Consider the following 16,820-nt stretch of genomic DNA (forward strand, 5'->3'; position numbering starts at 1 on the left):
CTCAACATAAAATTTATTGTTTTAACCATTTTAAGTGTTCAGGTCAGTGGCATTAAGTACGTTCACAGTATTATACAACCATCATCACCATCCATCTCCAGAACTTTTTTCATCTTCCCAAACAGAAACTCTCTACCCATTTAAACATGAACTCCCTGTCCTCCCTCCCCTCAGGCCCTTGCAACCACCATTCTACTTTTTCCTCTATGAATTTAACATCTCTAGCTGCTACTTGTAAGTGGAATCATGTAGTATTTGTCCTTTTGTGACTAGCTTATTTCACTTAGCATAATATCTTCAAGGTTTACCAATATTGCAGCATGTGTCAGAATGTCCTTCCTTTTAAAGGCTGAATAATATTCCACTGTGTGTATAGACCACATTTTGCTTATCCATTCATCCATCGATGGACATTGGGTTGCTTCCATCTTTTGGCTATTGTGAATAATACTGCTGTAAAACATAAGTATACAAATATCTGTTCAAGTCCTTGTTTTCAGTTCTATTGGATATATATCCAGAAGTCAAATTGCTGGATCATATGGTAATTTTCTTTCATTTTTTGAGGAGCCACCATATTAGTCTGCATAGCAGTAGTACCACTTTTCCATTTTGTATCTTACATTTCTTTTTAAACTGCCTACCCTTTATCTTAGCCATTTAAGCCTCCTTTTCCTATTCCAGTTTATTTTGTGAGTTTTTTGTCTCCTATTTTTAGCTCCTGCTAGTAATCCCTCTTTTATGTCCTCTTAGGCAATTATGTGTCCCCATGTGCACGCATACGTGTTGTGTCTAAGTGTATGTTTGGCAGAGGGGTGGATGTCTTTGCAGAAGAGGAGCTCAGTAAACCTTACACCTTCTCCACTGCCCCAAACTCAACACAACATTGCTGTCACCACTCTGTTACTTGGAGACACCAAATTTATTGATTCACTGTCCTAAATTTATACCTTTAAGTTGATTCCCTTTGCTATGATGAACTTCTTTGAACACTCATCTTTTGGACTTGTGTCTTTCCTTAGGGAAATTCCTAGAGGTAGAATTACTAGATCAACAGAAATAACATTTTTTAAATGTTTGTAATGTATTGCCAATTTGCCTTCATAAAAAGTGCTGTGAAACACACTCCCACTAGCAATGTGAGAAACGCCTATTTCCTAGAAAACTAACACATTGCCAGTTTGAAAGGTGAACAGTGTTATCTCCTGTTTTGATACTAGTGAGACTGAGTTTTTACTCAGGTGTTTGTTGGTTGTTTGTATTTCTTCTTTCATGATTGCCCATCCATGTGTCCTTTGTCCATTTTTCTGTTGGCTACACCTTAAGATTTTTAAATGAGAGTATTCAGAGAAAAAATAACAGAGTCTAGTATAAAAGAGAGTTCTTTTATAGAACTCTCTTTAAGGCAGAACCATAAAATTGAGTCTTAAAACTCCAGCCAGCATAAAACACTGTGGACGTGAGGAAGAGAAAGGTTTCAACACTGGCTGCCAACTAGAATTGTTAAACCAGACTTCCGGCATTGGGGCCCAGGCATCAGTATTTTTTAAATAAATTCCCTCCATAGATTCTGATGTGCCGCCAGGGTGGAGAACAAGTGATTTATCAGTAAAAGCAGGAGCTATGACGTAGTGTGAATGTGGCAACACTATAGTAATTGGAAGAAATCACCCTTTGAGAGAATGATAGGGTTATTCCTGACTCTGAGGAGCCATACTTGTCACAAGTGAGCACATCAGTTTATAAGTAGCACCATACCTGGTTATACAGTCTCTCAGCTCTGATAATACAAAGCATTAACACCTGACATGCTGTGTCACGTGACACCATCCAATGGCTATCAGTTCTTGAATTATGTGAGTTCCACTCAGGACAGTTACCTCCTTGTTAAGTGGCTGGATCTTCCTCCATTTTGACAGTGAGCATACAGTGTTAACACCTGACTGTAAGCTCAGTGAGGACCAGGTCTGGATGTCCCCAGAACCTCAGCACAAAGCCTAGAATATAGTAAGCATGACAAATGTGTGCTGACAGTGGACTGAGTATCCCAAAACTGGTCTGAGATGATTCCAGTGTATTTCTTCCATAGTTACACTGAGTCAAAATCCACCTCATTGGATACAATTTTAATTACATTAGTATTTTCCACATAGTGATGAGTTACCCTTTTGTTGTATGATCTTTAACGACAAGATTTCTTCTTCTTTATGATCTTAAAATCTTCATATGAACATTTTAAATATCTCCATCTAACTTACTTTACTTTCTTCACAGTTTTTATAGTACAAGCTTGACTTGGGGGCATTTCTCATATTTCTGCAGAAGACAGTTGTAAATTATCTTTGTATATGGTTAACTTGTTTTCTAAATTAAACTTGGAGGTTTTGTTTCTTTTGTTTGGGATGTTTTGTTTTGTTTTGTTTTGTTTGGGAGTGTTTTGATCTTGATTTGTTTCCCAAATGTATCACATATTAGATACCAGCTTTTCCTCTGTGATCAACAATATTTTCTAACGCAATTCTTCCATAATATTGCAGAAAGTAATTTGTGCAACAGTTTTTAAATGTTCTTTACATATTATATTTTATATCTGGATTTTTACCACTGGTTTAAAATGTTATAATCTATAGACTGTGGTAGCAATAATATTGATTTTTTCCTAAATTACAAGTCTTCATTTTCAAGTGAGAAATACAGATCTAAATTTTCAGTTATCTAAATTTTCAGACAAGTACAGTTGACCCTTGAACAATGCAGGGGTTGGGGTACCAACCCCATACGATCAAAAATTCACAAATAACTTTACAGTCATCCTCCACATCCACAGTTCCACATCCGTGAATTCCACCAACCACGGATCATGTAGCCCTGTAGTACATATTTAGTGAAAATATCTGGGTATAAGTGGACCCACACAGTTCAAACCAGTTGTTCAAAAGTCCTTTAAGCTAGCCTGATAAAAATTATAAGCAGATCTTTGGTAAGGCATACCTCATTTTATTAAGCTTCACAGATAGTATTTTTTTCATAAATGGAAGGTTTGTGTCAACCCTGCATTGAAAAAGTCTATCAGCACCAATTTTCCAACAGCGTTTGCTCACTTGGTGTCTCTCTGTCATATTTTGGTAATTCTTGCAATATTTCAAACTTTTTCATTAATATTGTATTTGTTATGGTAACCTGTGATCAGCGATCTTTGATGTTACTATTATGATTGTTTTGAGCACACCCATCTAAGACGTTGAACTTACTAAATGTTGTGTGTATTCTGACTGTTCCACTGACTGGCTGTTCCCCCCATTTCTCTCCCTATCCTCGGGCCTCCCTATTCCCTGAGACACAACAATATTGAAATTAGGCTAATTAATAACCCTACAGTGGCCTCCAAGTGTTCAAGTGAAGGAGTCACACATCTCTCAGTTTAAATCAAAAGCTAGAAATGATTAGCCTTAGTGAGGAAGGCAGGTGGAAAGCAGAGATAAGTTGAAAGCTAGGCTTCTTGCGCCAAAGAGTTAACCAAGTTGTGAATGTAAAGGAAAAGTTCTTGAAGGAAATTAATATTCCTCCTCCAGTGAACACAGGAATGATAAGAAAGCAAAACAGCCTTATTGCTGATATGGAGAAAGTTTCAGTGGTCTGGACAGAAGATCAAACCAGCCACAACCTTCCCTTAAGCCAAAGTCTAATCCAGAGCAAGGCCCCAACTCTCTTCAATTCTGTGTAGGCTGAGAGAGGTGAGGAAGCTGCAGAAGAAATGTCTGAAGCTAGCAGAAGCTGGTTCCTGAGGTTTAAGGAAAGAAGCCATCTCCATAACATCAAAGTGCAAGGTGAAGCAGCAGATGCTGATGTAGAAGCTGCAGCAAGTGATCCAGAAGATCTAAGATCATTAGTGAAGGTGGCCACACTAACAACAGATTTTCAATGTAGATGAAACAGCCTTATATTAGAAGATGCCATCTAAGACTTGTATTGCCAGAGAAAAGAAGTCAATGCCTGGCTTCAAAGGACAGGCTGACTCTCTTGTTAGGGGTTAATGCAGCCGGCAACTTAAAATTGAAGCCAGTGCTCATTTACCATTCTAGGGTCCTTAAGATTTGTGCTAAATCTACTCTGGCTGTACTCGTTAAATGGAACAAAGCCTGGGTGACAACACATCTGTTTACAACATGGTTTAACTGAATATTTTAAGCTCACTATTGAGACCTACTGCTCTGAAAAAAAAAAAAAATTCCTTTCAGAATATTACTGCTTATTGACATGCACCTGGTCACCCAAGAGGTCTGATGGAGATGTACAATGGGGTTTAATGTTGTTTTCATGCCATCTAACACAATAGCCATTCTGCAGCCCATGGATCAAGGAGTAATTTCAACTTTTACATCTTATTATTTACTAAATGCACTCTCATAGGCTATACCTGCCATAGAGAGTGGTTCCTTTGATGAATCTGGGCAAAGTTAATTGAAAACCTTCTGGAGAGGATTCACCATTCTAGATGTTATTAAGAACATTTGTGATTCATGGGAAGAAGTCAAAATATCAGCATTAACAGAAGTTTAGATGAAGTTGATTCCAACCCTCATGGATGACTTGGGTTCAAAATTCAGTGGAGGAAGTAACTGCAGATGTGATAGAAACAGCAAGAGAACTAGAATTAGAAGTGGAGCCTGAAAATGTGACTGAATTGCTGCAGTCTCATGATAAAACTTGTATGAATGAGGTGTGTCTCTTATCAATAGCACATAGCTGGATTTTAGTCTTTTGTTGGTTTTATTTATTTTTTATGACTGATATTTTTTGGTTTTTTATCTGGAGAATATAATCCATTCACATTTAATGTGAATTCTGATGTATTTGGATTAATTTCAAATATGCTGTCTTATAATAAACTACCCTTTAGAATACTGTTTCTCAAACAATTAAGGCTGTAGAACACAAGTAAGTCAGGAGACTTTTTGTGGAGTACCATAGGATATTATGCTTAAGTTAACTATATTCATATTTCACATGGAATTACCTTCTCTCTTCTTTTAGATTATAGTTTACACAAAGAGTAGTGTACCCAAAGATTTAAGAAGAAAAACTTTAATTTGAGAATATTCTGTCCATCAACTTAATTCCTTCTAGAGTCTAGGGAGAGGAGCACCATCATTTGGTCTTTCCATCTTAATGTCTTAGTTCAGCTTACAAAACCCCAGTGTTATTCAAAAGCACAGCTACCAGAAATTACACAAGAAGTTATAAAAACATGAAATATAAATAGGTGCAAGGGACATAAAGTACATTTGTGTGTAATATAATGGGTTTTGGAGTCAGACCAACCTTGGTTTGAATCCTGGCTCTGCAGTCTTTTACTGGGTGAACTTGGGTATGTTTTTTAATCTAATTCTCATTCTCCTTATCTGTGAAATGGAGATGAGAATAATAACCTTTTCATGGGGTTATTGTAAGGATTAAGTGATTTAGTGGTCATAAGGTGCTTAGTGCAGTATTTATCTTGTGATAAGCACTCAGAAATGGTATCTGGCACTATTAATGTATTTTATATTTTAACAAATGTTTATCGGACACATGGTGTGTGTAGGCGCAGTCGTAGGCCATAGTGATATAGAAGCCAACGTGATACAGACTGTGAGAGAAACATGCATGGATTGCTAGGGAGTAGAGGTAGGGCAACTAACCCACACTGTTACATTTGGACTCTTGGAGGAAGTAATATCTGAATTGAATTTTTAAAGGATGCATATAGAGTTGCTCAGAAAAAAAGTAGGGGGGAAATTTTCCAGGGATAGGGAATAGGATATGCAAAGAGAGTTGAAATATAAATAAGATTTTAAGAGTGGACATTCTTCCCTATAACATCACTTAGTGCCACAGTCAAAAGAAGTGGAGGAATGGAATGAACTAAGTCGTTTTTAATAGAGAATGTATTTTTATGCTCATGTGAATAATATTAAACAAATATTTGTCTTTCATAGCTACCGACTGCCCAATATTAAAGTCAAATTTGAGAGAAAATATATGTAAAATATATAAAGAACTTATACAATAGGAAAAAACCCAATTTAAAGATGGGTTGAAGTTCTGAATGGACATTTTTCCAAAGAAGACATATAGATGCCCAATAGGTTCATGAAAAGATGCTCAGCATCACTAATCATCAGGGGAACGTAAATCAAAACCACAATGAGATATCACTTCACACCTGTTAGAATGACTGTTATCAAAAAGACAAGAAATAGTAAGAGAGAAAAGGGAACAATTGTGCACTGTTGGTGGGATTGTAAATCGGTATATCCGCTATGAAAAACAGAATGGAGATTCCTCAAAAAGTTAAATATAGAACAACCTAAGTGTCCATTGATGCATGAATGGATAAAGAAAATATGGTGTGTATATATACAAAGGATATTATTCCATCGTAAGAAAAGAAGACAAGCTTGCCATTTGCAACAACAGAGATGGATCTTGAGGGCATTACGCTATGTGAAATAAGTCAGACAGATAAAGACAAATACCATTTGATCTCACTTATATGTGTAATCTTTTTTTAAAAAGTTTTTTTAATTTAAAAGCTAAGCTAATAGATACAGAGAACAGATTGGTGGTTGCCAGAAGGGGAATTCAGGGATGGGCAAAATGGGTAAAGGGGGTCAAAAGGAACAAACTTCTAGCTACAAAATAAGTCACGGGGATGTAACGTACAGCAGGGTGACCATAGTTAATGATACTATATTGCTAATAGATCTTAAAAGTTTTCTTGAAAAAAAGGAACTGAGAGAAAGCTGATTATCAAGCAAAGTAGCACAGTATGGTTTAAAGACCATAGCAATGGAATCATAAGACCAGAATGAAAGTTTAGGCTCATCCACCTGACAGCTAGGTACATATTGATAAGCCATTACTTTTTTGAATTCTCACTTTCTTCCTAAAACAGAGATGATGATATTCCTACCCTAACCCATCTTACAAATGTATTGTGAAGCTCAAATACAATATAACCAGTTCTTGATTATACAGGGTGATGGGATGTGAAAGAGGCATGAGCACCAAAACCCAAACCTAGCAGATAAATTTTAAAATTTAATAATTGATTCCAGAATACATTATTTTTTGTATGCTGATTTAGCCTTCTAATTATATTTTGCTTAGGATAAAAATAATTCCATTTATATTTCTTTTACCTACACCAGCAGATGGCAGGAAGCAAAGGCTTAGAGATAATTACAATGTGATGACAGAAGCCATTTTGAAATTTAAAATTTACTATAATTAATTGGCAAAATAGAAAATAAAATATTGGTTTTATAGTTATTTGTCACTATTCATACTTTGCTTGTCTTCTTTGATGAATTAAAATGTTTTCACAAGGAACTTCAATAAATGCTTTAGTCCATACAACTCTTTCTGCTCCTTTTTTCTGCATCCTGATTTTCCCACATACCTTTATGCCATCCTATAGCTGTCAATCCCCACTCACTAACCCTCCATACACATATATTTGTATTTCCCCCGTCTTCTCTTGCAACTTGTAGTCCAAAATTAGCTCACTCTACACTTCCCTATCCAAGCTCCTATTCTTTCTCCAGGACTTTTCTCAGCTAGGAGTAAAGAGGTATATATAATTATTCAAAAAGATTAGTGGATGTTAGCTGGTATTTTAATTCTTAAATGTATTTTTAATATTTTGACCCATATACGTCTCCTGGTGCCTTCTGTACTCAGTCCTACATCCCACACTGGAAGAATGAAGAAGGATGTGAACCCTTCTTGTCCCTATTATTCTGACCATATTTGGGAGGGGAGGGAATTAGGGTTCTTTTTTTTAATTTTTTAATGGAGGTACTGGGGATTGAACCCAGGACCTCATGCATGCTAAGCATGCACTCTACCACTGAGCTATACCCTCCCCCTGACCATATTTGTTTAATAACCATTCTACTTGGGCTACAGTCATACACAGCACTTTTCCCTGCTCTCACTTCATGGTATAATTTGTTATGTACATGGGCATCTGTCATCCCACCTATCTAAGTGTCTTTTAAGGTATAGACCATTCATTCAAAAACATTTACTTCTGACCATATTAAAATAACTAGTACAAGACATACCTTCCCACCATAAACAACTAGAAAATGGGACAAAACATATGAAGCAACTGTTTCTGATATTGGACAGCAGGAGTGTTTCCCAGAAGAGAAAGGAAACAGAGAAGGTGAGTCCTGAAGGCCCATTACTGACCACGGCACAGAGAGGAGGAACTCCGGGAAAACATGGCAACAACAGTGAGTTGAGAAATCTGAGTTCATAGCTTAATATGGCTAAAATTTATGGGAACATGTACTGGAGAGGAAAGAGTTAATCAAGGAAAGGTCAAGAAATCTGCATAGGAGTCTCCTTTATCTGTTGCTAAATGCTAAAGGGACATACATAGAAACTCCACAAAGCTGGGTAACTGCTGGAGAGCTCTAAGCTGAACATGACCCAGAAATTATACAGGAATGGGAGGTGTTGAGTTCTATCCAGCCAGAGACATTGTTGAACCCCTGGAGCATTCAGTAGCAATCCAAGAAGGACCACAATTTAGTAGAAAGGGTAAACTTGCCCTGAAGTAAAGGTCACTCTAAACTCACTCTAACAGACTTCAAAAGCAATCTTCAAAGGATTAAACAGATTCACAAATTAACTATCTGAAAAAACAAAGTTTAACCTTTTGGAAAAATACAGCAAAATTAAGACACTCAGTGATGTAACATTTGCAATATTCAGCATTTAATCAAATGCTGAAGATGCATTAGACATGCAAAGAATCAAAAAAAAATGTTATCCGTAACCAAGAAAAAGAAGTAAATCAAAATCAACACAGAAATGACAAGGATGAAAGGATGATGGAATTAGCAGAAAGGGATTTTAAAAGAGCCCTTATAAATATGCTCAGTGGTTTAAAGAACATGAACATGGTGTGGAGGAAAATAGAAGATGTATAAAAGAACCAAATAGAAGTTTAAGAAGTGAAAAATGCAATATCTGAAATGAAAAACTCACTTGATGAGTTTAACAACAGAGTAGACATTACAGAAGAAAGGATCCATGTACTTGAAGACAGTAAATAGAGATTATCTAAATTGAAACATAGAGGAAAAAATGACTGAACAAATTGCACAGAGCCTCTGTGATGTGAGACAATCAGTTTGTCATGTGTGTAAATGACATCTAAGGAAAAAGGAGTGAGAGAGGCACAAAAATATTTGAAGTAATAATGACTGAAATTTTTTCAAATTTTAAGAAAAATATAAACACATAGATCAAAGAATTTCAATGAACCCCAAGGAAGATAAGCATAATGTAAACCATATCAAAGTCCACTGTAATCAAATTCCTGCAAACCAATTTGAAATTCTTAAAAACATCTAGTGTCAAAAATACACATTACATATAGGGGAAGAAAGATTGATTGCAGACTTCTTGCCAGAAACAATGCAAGCTAGAAAAAAATTGAATGAAATCTACAAAGCACTGGAAAAATAAACTGTCAACACAAAATTCTGTATCCTTCAAAATGATGGGGAAATAAAGATAAAAACAATAGCCAAGAGAAATTATCACCAGAAACTTGCACTACAATAAATGTTGAAGGAAGTTCTTTAGGTGGAACCAGAATGATACTAGATGATATGCATATCCATCCAAAGGCATGAAAAGTCCTAGAAATGGTAAATATGTGAGTAAATACAGACTTATTTTCATTCCTTCATTTCTTTAAAAGACAACTGACAGTTTAAATAAAAATAATAACACAGCTTTATAAGGTTTATATCATGTAGAAGTAAAATGTGTGACACTAATAGCACAAAGGTTAGGAAGGGGAAATTGAAGAATACTACTGTAAAGTAAGTTACATTTGTAAGTAAAGTGGTTTTGTAATGTTGGGAAATAAACTAAGTTAAAGTGCTTATTATGAACTCTAGATCAATCACTTTTAAAAAAAGAAAAACGAGGTAGAATTAATAACACATCAATAGTGAAGAAGTGGAATGCAATTAATCCAAAAGAAGTTAGGGCAAGAGAAATAAGAAGCGTATTGTAACGTTGGGTAGTGATATTGCTGTAAAAAATTGTCGGGAAGCGATGCTCCGTGAATGTTTTCATGTTTCTGCATGATCAGGACTGTCTGAGAAAGGTTGCTGGCACCTGGATTAAAGAATGTTTGAATGACAAAACCTTAGAAGTCAGAGATCTCAGAAGAGATTTAGAGACTTCTTCTTTGGATGCATTTATTTACATTAGGGTTGTAAACCTAAACACCTCCCCCTCTTTTCCCCTAAGAGGATTTGTTTACATTAAAAAGCAAAGGTCAATAGGTCATTTTCTTCTCTCCCTCCCTCCTTTTCCCTCTCCATCCTCTCCCCTCCATCCCACCGCAGAGGGGAGGAGAAGCAGCAGCTGTATTAGCTGTCCTATATAAATCTCAAAAAAATCATTATTTAAAAAGTTTCTCTCACGATGTCACCCCACAGGGGATTGGGACGTGGAGAACTAACATAATTACGAGTAATTAAAAGGCTGGATCTGATCCAAAAACCTAGTGTCAATACTTAACAAACATTAAATTAGGAAGGTGGCATCTCACCTGTACAGTGGTCTGGGAAAGCCTCTCAGAGGAGGTAGTATTTAAGCAGAGATGTGAATGACGTAAGGCCATGTAAGACTGAAATGTGTGGGAGAAGAACTAACATGTTCAGCTTTACTGGTTCTCCCAGGGCCTGGCACACTTTTTCATATATAAGCAAAATTTAAATAAGGGTCAAGTATATGACACTGAAAGGCTGGCCACTTCTAGCTAGAGTATTGTTTATCTATTCTATAAAGTCATGAGTAGCCACATCTTCAGAAAAAAAAAATGACTTTTAAGCCACAGGCTTGTTAGCTGGGAAAAGATAAGAGTTAGAAGTCAAAATCAGTTAAGAAGCATTTAAAGCATAATTCATGTTTCACTTCCTTAAATAAATCATGTGTATGCATATTTCGGGTGAGGAGCCACAGAATGACATTTTAGTTTCAAGGCTAAGTTCTTTTCACAGAGGTAGAAATAGGTGTCACTGGCTTGGTTTAGAAATTACCCTCATCCTTGTAAATGTGACATACACAAATGCTGAGAAGAACAGATACGGTTGAAGAATACAGGCAGTAGGAATAATGAATTTTAATCAGGAAGTAACTACTGGTACAATCCCCTGTTCTAGGGGTGTACAGTGTAGCAGAAGCTTGCAGCCCAGAGAAGAAGTAATGAAATTCAAAAGCCAAAAAGCAACATATTCCTTGGCTTTTGGCTGGAGCCAGTATCAGTGTGACCTTTTTGGTCAAAAGACTTCTCATCCCTGTTTCACCAGGTCATTCCTTTCACTGGTATGAATCATCTCTGAGAATCCGTAACAGGCACATCATTGTCAAGAAGTTAAAAGCAATTGATAAGTTGTTCTGATAACACCTGTCAGTGAAATAACTCAGAGCACAAAACCCAGGCATTTAAGGAGTTGACAAGTATTATTAAACCTGTTTTGCAAGAGAAGAAGCTGGTTCAAAGAGGGAAAAGCTGTCAAAGGTAATACAGTCAGTCAGTGGCTCAGGCCTCCTGCCTCGCACAAACTCGCCCAACCACATGGCCTCTTGTGGCCCGGAAGACTGAGGGGACCATTTATGACCATTTATCGGTGTTTCCTTCTGTCCAACTTTAAAATATGACATTTTTAAGCTATGAATTTGTTTTAAATTCATATATATTTCTTCTAACTGGTTTTCTCCTTCATTCAGAAATTTACACTTTTAAATTTTTTAATGGTAGCAACAGTATATTTCTACCAGTACTGCTTTTTTTTTCCTTTGAACACTTAATTGGTCTGTTTTTGGCACCTTCCTAAAGCTCATGTTTGAACTGGAAAGAGTTATGATGATGCCTTTTTTTTTTTTTTTGATGCTTTCATTCAGAGGATGGTGTTTTGTGCAGGTCCTTTCCTGAACCTGACCATAATTTTGTGATTTTAATAAAGAAAAAAGATAGAAAAGCCTAATTCAAAGTGAAACTAGAATCAATAATTCAGAAATGCTTCTGCTCATTTGTAACTAATATTCTAGTTGCTCTCTACTTTCCACTCTTTAATTCATTCGCTTTTTTAAAAAATCAGCAATGAACTGTCTTAATCTGGGTTCAACAGAATGCAGATTAGTAAAACAAAGGCTTAAGTGCGCATCCTCTACGCAAGACTGTAATCCAGGGAGCAAGACCAAGGGACAGGGAAGGTGAAGCCGGGAAGCAGGAAGAGCCGATACCAAAATACCTGACATGTTTAACAGGTTGCTCCATCCCACAAGACAGCCAGGAACAAAACAGAAACCTTGAAGCGGGGAGAGAGTGGCCTGGGCAAGGCTCTGTTAGGTTGCACCTGGAAGAAGCCAGCTGGAGGCAACTGGTGGCTGGGAAAAGATGCAGGGAGGCCAGATAAATCTGAAGTAGTAACAAGTGGCTTCTCATAAAACACAAAGACGTTCTGGTTGCATATACTTCTGTGCATAAATATATAAAGTAAAGCATGAACTTCTGCTCCCCACTCCCAGCCTTCTCATAGACATCTGTCACTAACATTTCCTTTTCTAGACATTTACATATCATAGAACACGTACATGTATCTTTTTACCTTTTAAGAAAAATGAATCAGATCATACTATCTGTGGTTTTTAAGTTTTACTTCACTGTCAACAAGCTGATTTTGCCCAGTAGGAGGTACGTTGGCAAATGCTGATTTACTGCATGAATTCATGTTGAGTTAATGCAGGAATGAAGGGATGATAACATGAGTTCTAGTTACAGTTCTTGCTTATAGAAAAGGAATGCTGCCAGTATTGGCAATGCAGTGGGCAAGGTCTTGTAAAACATGGAATTGTTATTGCCAGGCTACTGAACAGTCACCCCTGACTCCTCCTTCCCATTTGTCAACACCTCCACGTCTTCAGTTCAGAAGAAGGAATGATGCTCTTTGGGAGAGACATGGAAAAGAGATGCAGGGGAAGAAAAGTCATTTTCCCTCTACCCTTCTGAGTTCTTGGCTGAGACTCCCATAATAAAAGGCAGATTAACAAGAGAAAAACAAATAGATTTACTAACATGTATCCCTCAGGTATACATGGGAGATACCTAGGGGAAAATGAATCCCCAAGGGACCTGGAATTTGCAATTAAATATCATCTTAAGGTGGAAAGGGGAGGGGAGTGGCAGGCCTCTTAGGGGATTTTTAGGAAAGATGAATGTCTCCAGAGAAGAATAAATGGGAAGTGTGATAGTCTGTGATAACATCTGTCTAGCTGTGGTATTGACTTCTAGTCTCCTGTCCTGTCACAAAAGTTAGTCCTCTCCAGTTGGTGAAACTCCCAGGGAAGGGATTTATGGCAATTGAGTTCCTTTTGGAGGATCTGTGTTTAGGCAGATAAAGGGAGTTAGAGAAACGCTATCCCTGCATTTGCTCTTTTTCAAATGCCTACAACTCAATCAATACACCACAGCAGCATATTTTGCAGTGGCATGTCCTGCACTCCCACGGTCATATTTTGGGGTGGCATATCCTGCCACCCTCCAGAGACAAAAGGAGACTCACAAAGTTTCATTCAGCCAGCAAATGGCGTTAAGATGCTGCAGAGTGTGGTCCCTGTCCTCATGCAGGGAAAGGCCACCATTGAGGGAAGACAGAGATAAAAGTAGGACAAAGATACCGAAGAAAAGAAAATAGTAGAATTCCATTTGAAAGGAGTGAGGAATTTCAGTGATGGCTAAATTAGTACAGTGCTTGTGTTAATATAAGTTGTTTAGAAATGAGTTTAAATCCCAGCCATCTGCTCCCACGTCAAACACATACTCACTGTACCCTTGATTTCACTCCTCCCCCACATACACGCACATTCCAATAATAATCTGATGATATAGTTTCATGATTTCCCAGTTGATAATAAAAATTTACCTAATTCAAACCAATGAATTGTGACCCAGATCTAAGTATAAATATAGTGGAAGTCATAAGTTTCTTTAGTGACAGTCTTACTAATTAAGTTATTTTGGCCTGTTTTTAGCCACACTGGGTATTTTTTCTTTTTAAGGTTGTTGTGAATGTTGTTTGTAGCAGCATCAATAAGCCAAGAATTCACATAGTTACTCAATCACATAGATTACTCATCATTGCCTGTTCATAACAGAATCCTAAAATGTTTTAAGATTTCTGATGCAAATCAAAATCTCATCATCACTTGTCATTGCTAAATTCAATGACAGGATAATAACATTACATTAAAACCATTTTTCTCTTGATTGAGTACCTTTTTCAGAAGTGAACCTTGTAGATGTATATTTTTTTCATCAGTACTATAAATGCATTTAGAATCTGAGATAAAAATAGAATTGAAAAGGGGAGGAGTGGAGTGGGATGTTTTCAAATTATTGATGAATCTCTTGAATCTCAAATAACCATATTTGACAGTGCACTGCTAGGCAATTGAGGAGCTTTAGCCCAGTTTACTGAGACTTTTAGAACTACAGAAAGGTGGTTTACAGGTCAAACTTGGTTTTTATTGACATGATCCTATGTTCTTGGCATCAATCACATGTCATTCCCATTGCAAACAGGCTGTTAGGGACCTGTAGGAACTGGCACTGTTCTATTACTCTAATATAAGATGATACTGGTTTCAAATAGATCATAGCCTATTTGGGAAATGAATATAAATTTCTAATCTGCTAAAACAGTAGGTTTTCATTGACTTATTGTGAACTTCTCTCTTGGCCTTTCTTTCCTGTCTAAAGCTAATTGACCTTTTTGGTGACACCTGCCATCCCTCCATTGGCTCCATTTGGCCCTTGCCCACTCCCTTCTGGCTAGTCAGCCAGTCCTCATGCCACTTGAGCCCATCTTCTTCACTTGCCCCTATACCCAGAACTCCTTTTCAGTCATGTCAGTAAAAATCCTTAGCTCTTGGAGAAGTCAATGAAGGTATAGTATAGACTGAAACAAGATTGGCCATGAGTTGACAGTAGTTGAATCTGGGTGATGGGTACATGGTGGTAGGGGAAGTCAGTATACCATTTTCTCTAGTTTTATATGTTTGGTATTTTCTATAGTAAAAACGTTAAACTAAACTTAGATTTTTAGAATCCATTTTTTTAAATAGATGCCCTTTTGAGTCAGTGCATGAAATGGGTGGTGTACAGGATAGATTAGGACTAAAACCTAATCCTGCCGTCTAAATACCCCATTCCCACTCCACCCAAGGAAATAAATAAGATTCGTTAGTGCCTGGAGTTGCGACTTCCCTCTTCTCCTTAGGTCCTGAACCTGATTCCCCGAATCCTGGCACACTTCCTGCTTCTTGTTCAGTGACCAGACAGACCTGTACAGAGACAAACATTAACTTGGTCCCGTTTAGTAAGTCCCAGCTGTAAATAAAGTTCTGGGCTGGGCATTACAAAGGGAAATATGAAGTTACTTCCCTTCAAGGGTTCTCCAAGATGGAAAACAGAGGCACCCACAAACAATCCTGGTGCAGCACAGACACTAAGAAATGTCGTCTGGAGGAGAGCTACAGTAGGATGGCTGTAGGGCAGGGGGGGGAGAGAGGAATTTTGTCAAGCAGGTGCATCTCCATAGTGATGCAAACCACTGAATGTTATCTTCAAGGAAGAGGTCATCTCTGCTTCTGCTTGCCGTTCTGGCTGCTGAGACTAGAGCTCCACCAGATAACCTTCCCTCTGTCTTCCGAAGAACTTAAATTGACTGCAGTTACCAGTGTGCTTTTTTCCCACCTTCTCTTTTTAAATTACGATAGCCTGACTTCTCGTTTGCCAAAAACTGGAGAAACCATCCATGGACATAAGTTTTTTATTGGCTTTGGAGGGAAAGGTGCCAACCAGTGTGTCCAGGCTGCTCGGCTTGGAGCAAAAACGTCCATGGTGTGCAAGGTAAGTGTACAGTACAGTGGAGAGGGTTCTAGAGGCAAAGCCTGGTTTTGAGATGTAAGTTCTTTTTTAAACTATTTTAAAGTGAACAATTCAGTGGCATTTAGTACAGTCATAATGTTGTACAACCTCCCTTTCTGTCTAGTTCCAGAACACTTCCATCATTCCAAAGTAAAACTCCTTACCCATTAAGCAGTTTCTCTGTATCTCCCCTCCCCTCAGCCCCTGGCAACCACCAATCTGCCTCCTGTCTCTATGGATGTATCTATTCTGGATATTTCCTATAAATGGAATCATATGATATGTGACATTTTGTGTCTGCCTTCTTTCACTTAGCATAATTTTTCAAGGTTCATCTACCTTATGTATCAGTACTTCATTCCTGTTGTGGCTGAATAATATTCCATTGTATACCCCACAATTTGTCTATCCATTTATCTGTGGATGGGCTGTTTTCGCCTTCTGGCTATTGTGAACAGTGCTGCTATAAACAAGTACATGTACATGCATGTTTAAGTACCTATTTGAGTCTTTGGGAGGTTCATTGTTTTTAAAGATTTAAATAGGAGAGAGTAATCTTCCTTGTCCTTTACACTAGTTTCTACCTCGCTGAGTCCTCTGGGAAGTAGCAGTCCTCAAATAACTTAATGCTGCATTCCCTGAATGTAATGAGTTTATAACTGGAGTGTGAGAACCGAGGGGAATTCGCCTACTCCAGTGGGTTTCTGTAGTCCAGCTTCTAAACAACAGCATGAACCATCCTGGGGTTTTTTTTTTTTTTAAAGCAGGTTTCACTCCAACAACACAGCTTTTGAATACTTTCTCTAAC

At 37.5% G+C, this 16,820-nt stretch overlaps 1 protein-coding gene across 3 annotated transcripts in view; it reads left to right on the top strand.

Moving 5' to 3' along the window:
* Positions 1–16,820, top strand: part of RBKS (ribokinase) — an 81,918-nt gene that overhangs the window by 7,585 nt on the left and 57,513 nt on the right. For all 3 annotated transcript variants that reach the window (XR_838014.3, XM_031466783.2, XM_010991264.3), the window contains exon 2: positions 15,862–15,994. Coding sequence is in view for 2 of the 3 variants with exons in the window: in XM_031466783.2 (XP_031322643.2) it covers positions 15,862–15,994 (133 nt within the window). In the remaining variant the exon portion in view is untranslated. The remainder of the gene's footprint in view (positions 1–15,861; positions 15,995–16,820) is intronic.

Source organism: Camelus dromedarius, chromosome 15, assembly GCF_036321535.1.
Source record: "Camelus dromedarius isolate mCamDro1 chromosome 15, mCamDro1.pat, whole genome shotgun sequence".
Taxonomy (NCBI): Eukaryota; Metazoa; Chordata; class Mammalia; order Artiodactyla; family Camelidae; genus Camelus; species Camelus dromedarius.